General features: G+C 43.6%; 1 protein-coding gene across 1 annotated transcript in view; it reads right to left on the bottom strand.

The window, feature by feature from the left end:
- Positions 1–12,535, bottom strand: part of LOC126106642 (NPC intracellular cholesterol transporter 2 homolog a-like) — a 101,976-nt gene that overhangs the window by 26,679 nt on the left and 62,762 nt on the right. The window contains exon 3 of the mRNA XM_049912998.1: positions 7,023–7,198. Within this exon, the coding sequence (XP_049768955.1) occupies positions 7,023–7,198 (176 nt within the window). The remainder of the gene's footprint in view (positions 1–7,022; positions 7,199–12,535) is intronic.

Genomic DNA, 12,535 nt, shown 5'->3' with positions numbered 1-12,535 from the left:
ATAAGCCAGTATGGCGATGACGAATAAACGTTTCCAATGTGCGTTTACCGCGATGTTTCACCACGATGTCACCAAACACGGATGCAACCATCATGATGCTGTAAACAGAACCTGGGTTCACCCAAGAAAATGACGTTTTGACATTCGTGCACCCAGGTTATGTATTTATTGATTTATTCCTTTATTTTTTTGAATCATCAGTCTTCTGACTGGTTTGTTGCGACCCGCCACGAATTCCTCTTCTGCGCCATCTTATTCATTTCAGAACAGCACTTGCAATTCCTCAATTATTTGTTGGGTATATTCCAGTCTCTGTCTTCCTATACAGTTTTTACCCTCTACAGCTCCCTCTAGTACCATGGAAGTTATTGCCTGATGTCTTTATACTTGTCCTATCATCCTGTCCATTTTTCATGTCAGTGTTTACCATAATTTCCTTTCCTCGTCAATTCTCCGGAGAATCTCCTCATTCCTTATCTTATCGGTCTTCTATAGCACAACACAGAAGATGCTTAGATTCTTTTCTGTTCCGGCTTTCCGACAGTCCACGTTTCACTACCATTCAGTGCTGTACTCCAGATGTACATTCTTAGAAACTTCTTCCTCAGATTAAGGTTGGGTTTCGTGGGGGTTGAAGGGACCAAAGGTCATGGGTCCTCAGATTAAGGCCTATGTTTGATACTAGTGGACAACTTTTAGTCAGAAATTCCCTTTTTACCAGGGATAATCTGCTCTTGCCCCATCCGTCATGGTTTATTTTGCTTCCTAGGTAGTAGAATTCCTTAACTTCATCTACTTTGTGCCGGCCGCGGTGGCCATGCGGTTCTAGGCGCTGCAGTCCAGAACCGCGGGTTTGCTACGGTCGCAGGTTCAAATCCTGCCTCGGGCATGGATGTGTGTGATGTCCTTAGATTTGTTAGGTTTAAGTAGTTGTAAGTTTTAGGGGACTGATGACCTAAGATGTGAAGTCCCATAGTGCTCAGAGCCATTTGAACCATCTACTTCGTGATCACCAATCCTGATCAAGTTTCTCACTGATCTCATTTCTGCTGTTTCTCAGTACCTTCGTCTTTCTGAGATTTACTCTCAATTCGTATTCTTTACTCATTACACTGTTCATTCCATTCAGAAATTCCTGTAATCCTTCTTCACTTTAACTGAGGATAGCAATGTCATCAGCGAATATTATGATTGATATCCTTTCACCTTAGATTTCAATCCCGCTCTTGAATCTTTCCTTTTATTTCTGTCATTGCTTCTTCGATGTACAGACTGACCAGGAGGAGTGAAAGACAACATCCCTGTCTTAAACTCTTTTAAATCCGAGCACTTCGTTCTAGGTCTTTCACTCGTATTGTTCCATCTTGGCTCTTGTACATATTGCATGTTACCCGCGTTACCATTTATCTTACCCCTATTTTTTCAGAATTTCGAATATATTGCACAATTTATTGTCGGACCCTTTCTCGAGGCCCATAAATCCTATGAACTTATCTTAATTTTTCTTTAGTCTTGCCCCAGTATCAACCGCAACGTCAGAACTGCCTCCCTCGTGCCTTTACCTTTCGTAAAGCCAAACTGATCGTCGTCTGACACATCCTCAGCTTTCTTTTCCATCCTTCAGGATATTTATCTTGACAGCATCTTGGATACATGAGCTGTTAAGCTGATGGTGCGATAATTCTCGCACTTGTGAGATGGTAAACTGCTGGTCTCATACATTCTACACACCAAAGTGAATGGTCGTTTTGTTGCCACTTCCCCCAATGATTTTAGAAATCCTGACGGTGTGTTGTCTATCCCTTCTGTCTTATTCGATCTTAAATTCTCCAAAGCCCATTTAAAATCTCATTCTAATACTGGGTCCCGTATCTGTTCCATATCGACTCCTGTTTCTCCTTCTATCACATCAGACAAATCTTCTCTCTCATAAAGGCCTTCAGTACCCTCTTTCCACGTATCGGCTCTCTCCTCTGCATTTAACAGTGGAATCCCCATTGCGTTCTTAATGTTACCGCCTTTGCTTTTGATTTCCCCGAATGTTGTTTCGACTTTTCTATATGTAGACTCAGTCTTTCCGACAGTAATTTCTTTTCAGACTTCTTCACTTTTCTCGTGCAGCTATTTCGCGTTAGCTTCCTCGCACTTCCTCTTTATTTCATTCCTATGTGACTCGTATTTCTATGTTCCTGAATTTCCCTGAACGTTTTTGTATTTCCTTCTTTCATCGGTCAATTGGAGTATTTGTTCTGTAATCCATGGTTTCTTCACAGCTTCCTTCTTTGAACTTACGTTTTTCCTTTCAACTTCTGTTATTGCCGTTTTTAGAGATGTCTGTTCTTTTTCAACTGTCCTGCCTACTGAGCCATTCATTATTCCATTATCTATAGCTTCAGAGAACTTCAAACGCTCCTCTTCACTCCTTAGAACATCTGTATCCTACTTACTTGCGTATTTGTTCTTCCAAACTAATCTCTTAAACTTCAGCCTACTCTCCCACAGCCCTTTCTTCTACTCCTTCCCTTGCAATCGCATTCCAATTCCCCATGACTATTAGATATTTATCTTCACTTATGTACTGAATTACTCGTTCAGTATCCTCACATATTTTCATCATCGGCTTACGAAGTCGGCATGAACTGTCGTTGTCGGTGTTGGTTTGCTATCGATTCTGATGAGTACAACCCTATCACTGAACCATTCACAATAATACCCTCTCTGTCCTACCTTCCTACTCATAATTAAACTTAGTCCCGTTATACCATTCTCGGCTGCTGTTGATATCACTCTATACTCTTCTGATCAGAAATCCATAGCTTCTTTCAGTTTCACTTCACTGACCCCCAGTATATCTAGAATGGGCCACACCACTTCCCTTTTCAGATTTTCTAGCCTCCTTACCACGTTCAAACTTCTGATATGCCACGCCCCGAATCGTAGAACATTATCCTTTCGTTGGTTACGAACTCTATTTCTTATGGTCACCTTCCACCTGGCGGTCATCTCCTGGAGATCCGAATGGAGGGCTACTCCGGAATCTTTCGCCAACAGAGAGATCATCACGACACTTTTTCAATTCGAGCCCACATGTACCGCAAGTCTCTAGAGGAACGGAAGGTTCCAAATGATTGGAAAAGAGCACAGGTAGTCCCAATCTTCAAGAAGGGTCGTCGAGCAGATGCGCAAAACTATAGACCTATATCTCTGACGTCGATCTGTTGTAGAATTTTAGAACATGTTTTTTGCTCGAGTATCATGTCGTTTTTGGAAACCCAGAATCTACTATGTAGGAATCAACATGGATTCCGGAAACAGCGATTGTCTGAGACCCAACTCGCTTTATTTGTTCATGAGACCCAGAAAATATTAGATACAGGCTCCCAGGTAGATGCTATTTTTCTTGACTTCCGGAAGGCGTTCGATACAGTTCCGCACTGTCGCCTGATAAACAAAGTAAGAGCCTACGGAATATCAGACCAGCTGTGTGGCTGGATTGAAGAGTTTTTAGCCAACAGAACACAGCATGTTGTTATCAATGGAGAGACGTCTACAGACGTTAAAGTAACCTCTGGCGTGCCAGAGGGGAGTGTTATGGGACCATTGCTTTTCACAATATATATAAATGACCTAGTAGATAGTGTTGGAAGTTCCATGCGGCTTTTCGCGGATGATGCTGTAGTATACAGAGAAGTTGCAGCATTAGAAAATTGTAGCGAAATGCAGGAAGATCTGCAGCGGATAGGCACTTGGTGCAGGGAGTGGCAACTGACCCTTAACATAGACAGATGTAATGTATTGCGAATACATAGAAAGAAGGATCCTTTATTGTATGATTATATGATAGCGGAACAAACACTGGTAGCAGTTACTTCTGTAAAATATCTGGGAGTATGCATGCGGAACGATTTGAAGTGGAATGATCATATAAAATTAATTGTTGGTAAGGCGGGTACCAGGTTGAGATTCATTGGGAGAGTCCTTAGAAAATGTAGTCCATCAACAAAGGAGGTGGCTTACAAAACACTCGTTCGGCCTATACTTGAGTATTGCTCATCAGTGTGGGATCCGTACCAGATCGGGTTGACGGAGGAGATAGAGAAGATCCAAAGAAGAGCGGCGCGTTTCGTCACAGGGTTATTTGGTAACCGTGATAGTGTTACGGAGATGTTTAACAAACTCAAGTGGCAGACTCTGCAAGAGAGGCGCTCTGCATCGCGGTGTAGCTTGCTCGTCAGGTTTCGAGAGGGTGCGTTTCTGGATGAGGTATCGAATATATTGCTTCCCCCTACTTATACCTCCCGAGGAGATCACGAATGTAAAATTAGAGAGATTAGAGCGCGCACGGAGGCTTTCAGACAGTCGTTCTTCCCGCAAACCATACGCGACTGGAACAGGAAAGGGAGGTAATGACAGTGGCACGTAAAGTGCCCTCCGCCACACACCGTTGGGTGGCTTGCGGAGTATAAATGTAGATGCAGATGTCCTGTGGACACATATTATGCGTCTTTAACGCAGTAGGTTCCATTGCCATCTGGATCCTCATGCCGTTGACCATTGCTGATTCTTCTGCCATCAGTTGCCGTTTCCCATTCCAAGGGTACGAGAGTGCCCTCAACCTCTATCAGCTCTTCCGCCCTCTTTTGACATGGCCGTTGGCTGAGTGATGGTGACCTCTTATGCTAGACGTCTTCGGTCGCCATTACTGACGACTTTAATTCAAACTTTAAGCGGTGGCAGAGTTCGAACCCGGGATCAAGGACATTTTGATTACTAATGAAAGACACTACTCCTGCACCATGGGTGATCGAACGTTCATGGAACACAATCGAGAGGTCAGTGCGTGCACAAAATTCTGCACCGGCAACACTTTCGCGACTATGGAAGGCTGTAGAGGTGTGTGTGATGCCCTTAGGTTAGTTAGGTTTAAGTAGTTCTAAGTTCTAGGGGACTTATGACCTAAGATGTTGAGTCCCATAGTGCTCAGAGCCATTTTGAAGGCTGTAGAGGCAGCATGGCTCAATATTTCTGCAGGGGACTGTCATCGACTTGTTGGGACCTGGCAAAGTCAAGTTTCTTCTCTACGCCAGGAGATCCGACACGATATTAGGAGGTACTCCAAGACTTTTGACACCTCACTGTATCATTTTTTCAAAGTAAATTTTGATCCATAAGCCAACTCAAGAACTTCAAACTTTTCCCCGTTTGTTATTTTTATCTGGTAAACCAAATTCATAGTTGTTGTTATTGTGGTCTTCAGTCCTGAGACTGGTTTGATGCAGCTCTCCATGCTACTCTATCCTGTGCAAGCTTCTTCATCTCCTAGTACCTACTGCAGCCTACATCCTTCTGAATCTGCTTACTGTATTCATCTCTTGGTCTCCCTCTACGATTTTTACTCTCCACGCTGCCCTATAGTACTAAATTGGTGATCCCTTGATGCCTCATAACATGTCCTACCAACCGATCCCTTCTTCTAGTCAAGTTGTGCCACAAACTCCTCTTCTCCCCAATTCTATTCAATACCTCCTCATTAGTTATGTGATCTACCCATCTAATCTTCAGCATTCTTCTGTAGCACCGCCTTTCGAAAGCTTCTATTCTCTCCTTGTCTAAACTATTTATCGTCCATGTTTCACTTCCATACATGGCTACACTCCATACAAATACTTTCAGAAACTACTTCCTGACACTTAAATCAATACTCGATGTTAACAAATTCCTCTTCTTCAGAAACACTTTCCTTGCCATTGGCAGTCTACATTTTATATCCTCTCTACTTCGACCATCATCAGTTATTTTGCTCTCCAAATAGCAAAACTCCTTTACTACTATAAGTGTCTCATTTTCTAATCTAATTCCCTCAGCATCACCTGACTTAATTTGACTACATTCCATGATCCTCGTTTTGCTTTTGTTGCTGTTCGTCTTATATCCTGCTTTCAAGACACTGTTCATTCCGTTCAACTGCTCTTCCAAGTCCTTTGCTGTCTCTGACAGAATTACAATGTCATCGGCGAACCTCAACGTTTTTATTTCTTCTCCGTGGATTTTAATACCTACTCCACATTTTTTTTGGTTTCCTTTACTGCTTGCTCAACATACAGATTGAATAGCATCGGGGAGAGGCTACAACCCTGTCTCACTCCCTTCCCAACCACTGCTTCCCTTTCATGTACCTCGACTCTTATAACTGCCATCTGGTTTCTGTACAAATTGTAATTAGCCTTTCGCTCCCTGTGTTTTACCCCTGCCACCTTCAGAATTTGAAAGAGAGCATTCCAGTCAACATTGTCAAAAGCTTTCTCTAAGTCTACAAATGCTAGAAACGTAGGTTTGCCTTTTCTTAATCTTTCTTCCAAGATAAGTCGTAAGGTCAGTATTGCCTCACGTGTTCCAACATTTCTACGGAATCCAAACTGATCTTCCCCGAGGTCGGCTTCTACCAGTTTCTCCATTCGTCTGTAAAGAATTCGCGTTAGTGTTTTGCAGCTGTGACTTCTTAAACTGATAGTTCGGTAATTTTCACATCTGTCAACACGTGCTTTCTTTGAGATTGGAATTATTATATTCTTCTTGAAGTCTGAGGGTATTTCGCCTGTCTCATACATCTTGCTCACCAGATGGTAGAGTTTTGTCAGGACTGGCTCTCCCAAGGCTGTCAGTAGTTCTAATGGAATGTTGTCTACTCCCGGGGCCTTGTTTCGACTTAGGTCTTTCAGTGCTCTGTCAAACTCTTCACGCAGTATCATATCTCCCGTTTCATCTTCATAGTAAGTGCGGTATTTTTGACAGCTCAAAATTGGATTATCTGTATTTAAAGGTGGTCTGTTTGTGCAAAAACCATTTCATAACTCTAACAAAAGCGTAATTTATTTTCTCTGTGGATGATTCTTTGGCCAGCTCGACAATAACGCTTGTATCATCTGTGAAAAGCGCTAATTTTGCCTTCTGATAGTTGGTTCTGTATGTAGAATAAAACTTTAAGGACATCCGACTGTTGAAATTATGCCCTTGTTGTTTACCCTTGGATACATCCTTTTGACGGAAACTGCGTCAGTGTAGTTGTAGTGATGCCCTGCTGCAAGTGGACACTCGAGCCCAGAACTGCCGCAGGCGTTCTTGTGAGCCAGTGGAAACGGAATGGGAAATTTCCCCACCACGCCGAACACCAGAGGCTTCACAGTGGAGACTTGATGGTCTGGAACCAAGAGACAGAAATTTTGCTGGTTATTGCTAAGACTATGTGCAACAAAGTCATTTATAAAAGGGGCAGCTGGCCTGAAAAAAAATCATAAGCACTCAAAGACGTTTTCATCCCACCGAAGACGTACATACTTCATTTTCAACTACTGTAGTGTTATGACGCGTATGACTCAATGATTTTGTCTGAAATATGACCATGTGCAGAGTTCGTCACCTACGTCGTCTACAAAACACTTCAAAAAATTATTTAAATTCTTTTAAAGTTCATTATAAAAGATTCTTGAACGAAACTGTAATTAAAACACCCTCAGTTGAGTCATTTGTGCAAAATTACGTCACTCAGTCCAACTGGTTTGCGCAAACTTTTGAAATTTCGATGTCGTTTGTTTCTTCTTGGAAATTATATATATCTTATTTTTCTCATATTAAAGTCAGACTGTAAAACCTTTAAGATTCAAAAATCGAAATCCAACTCTTCTGAAAATTAATATCTTGGAAAAATTCAGTAAAAATTCTTCCTCAATATAACTCTTCATAAATAATTCTCGAACACGTATTTAAGCTTTAGAGCATACACTGTTTTATTGTCTTCGTATATGCTACAGACAGATGTGAACATCAGACTCGACAAAACAGAACTAAACAAAATACAACATGAACTAAAAACTTCTGTGACGTCATTACGATGGAAAATTAAAATTTTTTATTTATTTGAATGTCGGAGGTTCGACGCAACAACCCGGTCACAGCATCTTCTGCTGCTCTTTGGCCGCTGACCCGCGACGTCTAGTGGCCAGCAATTTTCTTTTTCTGGTTCCGGCAGTGAAAATGCTGTTTCCGCGAGTTGCGCTGCTCTCTTCAAACATGAAACATACAAAACAAAAATACAAAACTTGAAATATTTTACAAACATAACAAAATATTACAAATACATAAACAAAACACTAAATTAAACTTATATTTACCTGCAAACTGAGCTGATCCTTGTGGATGGGTGACGCTTTAATTTCGCGTCCCATTATACTACACTGATTGGCATTAAAATTGTAAACCGTGAAGAGGGCATGCAATAAACGTCCAATTGGCATCATGTGTGATGCTTGCAGCGCCATACCGTACAAAGTAGGGGGGCGAGATACGCCATTGACATGGTAACAGACAAAGGTGTGGTGCAAACTCTTGTGGGAAAAAAAAGAAAGAAAGATGGTATAAACTGGGAGAAGTACAGGGGTTGGATAAATACACTCCTGGAAATGGAAAAAAGAACACATTGACACCGGTGTGTCAGACCCACCATACTTGCTCCGGACACTGCGAGAGGGCTGTACAAGCAATGATCACACGCACGGCACAGCGGACACACCAGGAACCGCGGTGTTGGCCGTCGAATGGCGCTAGCTGCGCAGCATTTGTGCACCGCCGCCGTCAGTGTCAGCCAGTTTGCCGTGGCATACGGAGCTCCATCGCAGTCTTTAACACTGGTAGCATGCCGCGACAGCGTGGACGTGAACAGTATGTGCAGTTGACGGACTTTGAGCGAGGGCGTATAGTGGGCATGCGGGAGGCCGGGTGGACGTACCGCCGAATTGCTCAACACGTGGGGCGTGAGGTCTCCACAGTACATCGATGTTGTCGCCAGTGGTCGGCGGAAGGTGCACGTGCCCGTCGACCTGGGACCGGACCGCAGCGACGCACGGATGCACGCCAAGACCGTAGGATCCTACGCAGTGCCGTAGGGGACCGCACCGCCACTTCCCAGCAAATTAGGGACACTGTTGCTCCTGGGGTATCGGCGAGGACCATTCGCAACCGTCTCCATGAAGCTGGGCTACGGTCCCGCACACCGTTAGGCCGTCTTCCACTCACGCCCCAACATCGTGCAGCCCGCCTCCAGTGGTGTCGCGACAGGCGTGAATGGAGGGACGAATGGAGACGTGTCGTCTTCAGCGATGAGAGTTGCTTCTGCCTTGGTGCCAATTATGGTCGTATGCGTGTTTGGCGCCGTGCAGGTGAGCGCCACAATCAGGACTGCATACGACCGAGGCACACAGGGCCAACACCCGGCATCATGGTGTGGGGAGCGATCTCCTACACTGGCCGTACACCACTGGTGATCGTCGAGGGGACACTGAATAGTGCACGGTACATCCAAACCGTCATCGAACCCATCGTTCTACCATTCCTAGACCGGCAAGGGAACTTGCTGTTCCAACAGGACAATGCACGTCCGCATGTATCCCGTGCCACCCAACGTGCTCTAGAAGGTGTAAGTCAACTACCCTGGCCAGCAAGATCTCCGGATCTGTCCCCCATTGAGCATGTTTGGGACTGGATGAAGCGTCGTCTCACGCGGTCTGCACGTCCAGCACGAACGCTGGTCCAACTGAGGCGCCAGGTGGAAATGGCATGGCAAGCCGTTCCACAGGACTACATCCAGCATCTCTACGATCGTCTCCATGGGAGAATAGCAGCCTGCATTGCTGCGAAAGGTGGATATACACTGTACTAGTGCCGACATTGTGCATGCTCTGTTGCCTGTGTCTATGTGCCTGTGGTTCTGTCAGTGTGATCATGTGATGTATCTGACCCCAGGAATGTGTCAATAAAGATTCCCCTTCCTGGGACAATGAATTCACGGCGTTCTTATTTCAATTTCCAGGAGTGTATATACGAGGTGTGATTGGAAAGTGTTAAGAACGGATCCGCTACTGCTTACTGGTTTGCCAGGCAGGTACACGGAGGGTTGGGAGTGTGTCATTGCCTTGTCCTTGAACAGCTTCTGACAGGAAACTGCGTGTCCTTTATTCAGCTCGTTGCGGCAGCTGGTTGAGTGTGGGTCTGTTAGAGCTTGTTGCCGCATTCTGTCTGGGTGAAAATGATCGTAAAAACGGAGCAATGAGTTTGTGCGAAATTTTGTTTTAAAGCTGGGAAATCAGCTTCTGACACTTAGAGACTATTAAAAAAAACGTTTGGAGATAATTGTATGAGCCAGTCAAATGTTTCGTCTGGTTCAACACATTCAAAAATGGCCACGAATCATTAATAGATGAACTATGTTTCGGCCGTCCTTCCACCTCAAAACCGAATGAAAATGTTTTGAAAGTTCGCGACTTAGTGCGCTCTGATCGTAAATTAGGGAGATGGCTGATGAACTTAATTTACGTTTCTATGCAGTTCAGTCAATTTTTACAGAAGATCTGAACATGCGCCGCGCGGGATTAGCCGAGCGGTTTAAGGCGCTGCAGTCATGGACTGTGCGGCTGCTCCCGGCGGAGGTTCGAGTCCTCCCTCGGGCATGGGGGTGTGTGTGTTTGTCCTTAGGATAAGGCGGCCGGTGTGGCCGAGCGGTTCTAGGCGCTTCAGTCTGGAACCGCGCGACCGCTACGGTCGCAAGTTCGAATCCTGCCTCGGGCATGGATGTGTGTGATGTCCTTAGGTTAGTTAGGTTTAAGTAGTTCTAAGTTCTGGGGGACTGATGACCTCAGATGTTAAGTCCCATAGTGCTCAGAGCCATTTGAACCATTTTCCTTAGGATAATTTAGGTTAAGTACTGTGTAAGCTTAGGGACTGATGACCTTAGCAGTTAAGTCCCATAAGATTTCACACACATTTGAACATTTTCTGAACATGCATCGAGTGTCCTCAAAATTCTTTCCAAAAGTGTTGTCAAGTGACCAGAGATAATACCGACTTGAAGTGTGCCAAGAACTGATCGGACTAAAAATGGCCCAGATTTGTTAAATAGGGTAATTACAGGTGATGAAACGTGGGTATATGGATATGACAAAAATGGCTCTGAGCACTATGGGACTTAACATCTATGGTCATCAGTCCCCTAGAACTTAGAACTACTTAAACCTAACTAACCTAAGGACAGCACACAACACCCAGCCATCACGAGGCAAAGAAAATCCCTGACCCCGCCGGGAATGGAACCCGGGAACCCGGGCGTGGGAAGCGAGAACGCTACCGCACGACCACGAGATGCGGGCTATATGGATATGACCTTGAAACAAAAGTTCAGTCTTCGCAGTGGAAGACTCGAGGTTCACCACGACCGAGCAAAACACGGAAAAGTCGGTCGAAGGTGAAGACGGTGTTGGTGATTTTTTTTCTTCGATTCTACCGGTGTTGTGCATCATGAATTTACCCCTCGAGGACAGACAATTAACCAGGAATACTACAAATGAGTCCTTGAGCGTCTGTGCAAAAAGGTACGGAAGAAAACGTCAGCATTGTGGAGAGACAGGAGTTGGGTGCTACACCATGACAACGCTCCGGTTCATCTTGCCTTCTCCATCGTTGAATTTTTGAGCAAATTCAAAATTGCTGTGCTTCGACAACCGCCGTATTCCCCTGATTTTGCCCCTAATGACTTCTACCTGTTTTCTAAACTGAAATTTTCAATGAAAGGGAAGCGAATTGACTCGATGGAAGATATCCAGGCAAATATGGAGAGCGTCCTTAAGAGGGGTAGGACGTCAAACGGACCGACTTGGAGCAGGAGAGGCACCAGACGATATTTTAATTTCCACCGTCTATACTTTTACAAATAAATTCATAAAACTTTGTCAACATGATCAGGAAGGATTCAGGATTCAAACTCATAGCGATGTAAGTTCAAAAGTATAACAAAATAAATTTTTTTGCGTGTGAAATTTCATCATTTTTTCACTTACTATTGGCTGCATTTGTTTCTATAGGTACAATTTAATTCACAAGTAAGGCAGATTCTTCGATGAATTTTGCACAGCATACAAACCATACTTATAGGTATATGCAACTCTAGAATTTATTTAATTAATGAAAAAATGAATGAGCTGTTACATTTTAAACTTCATGTTTAGAAAAAACTCAAATTTAATGGTTACTATTTCAATTTTTAGCACAGTTTTTAATAGATTGGAAAATTCTAGAGTTTCATATACTTGTAAGTATGGTTTGTATGCTGTGCAAAATTCATCGAAGAATCTCCCTTACTTCTGAAGAAAAGTGTACCTATAGCAACTAATGCAGCCAATAGTAAGTGAAATAATGATGACATTTCACATGTAAAAAAAAAATTTTGTTATATTTTTGAACTTCCACTGCTATGAGCGTGAATCATGAACCCTTCCTGGTCATGCTGACAAAGTTTTATGAATTTATTTGTAAAGGTATAGACAGTGAAAATTAAAATGTCCTTTGGTGACTCTCCTGCTCCAAGTCGGCCAGTTTGATGTCCTACCCCACTTTTTTTTTTTTATTTGGCCTTTGAGTGTGTACTCAATTTAGCCATCGGCAACACAATGACAATGTACACATAATTGAATAAACAAATACAGAAACCTAC

The sequence above is a fragment of the Schistocerca cancellata genome, chromosome 10 (genome assembly GCF_023864275.1).
Source record: "Schistocerca cancellata isolate TAMUIC-IGC-003103 chromosome 10, iqSchCanc2.1, whole genome shotgun sequence".
NCBI classification, from domain to species: Eukaryota; Metazoa; Arthropoda; class Insecta; order Orthoptera; family Acrididae; genus Schistocerca; species Schistocerca cancellata.
This window is presented reverse-complemented; position numbering and strand designations above follow the sequence as displayed.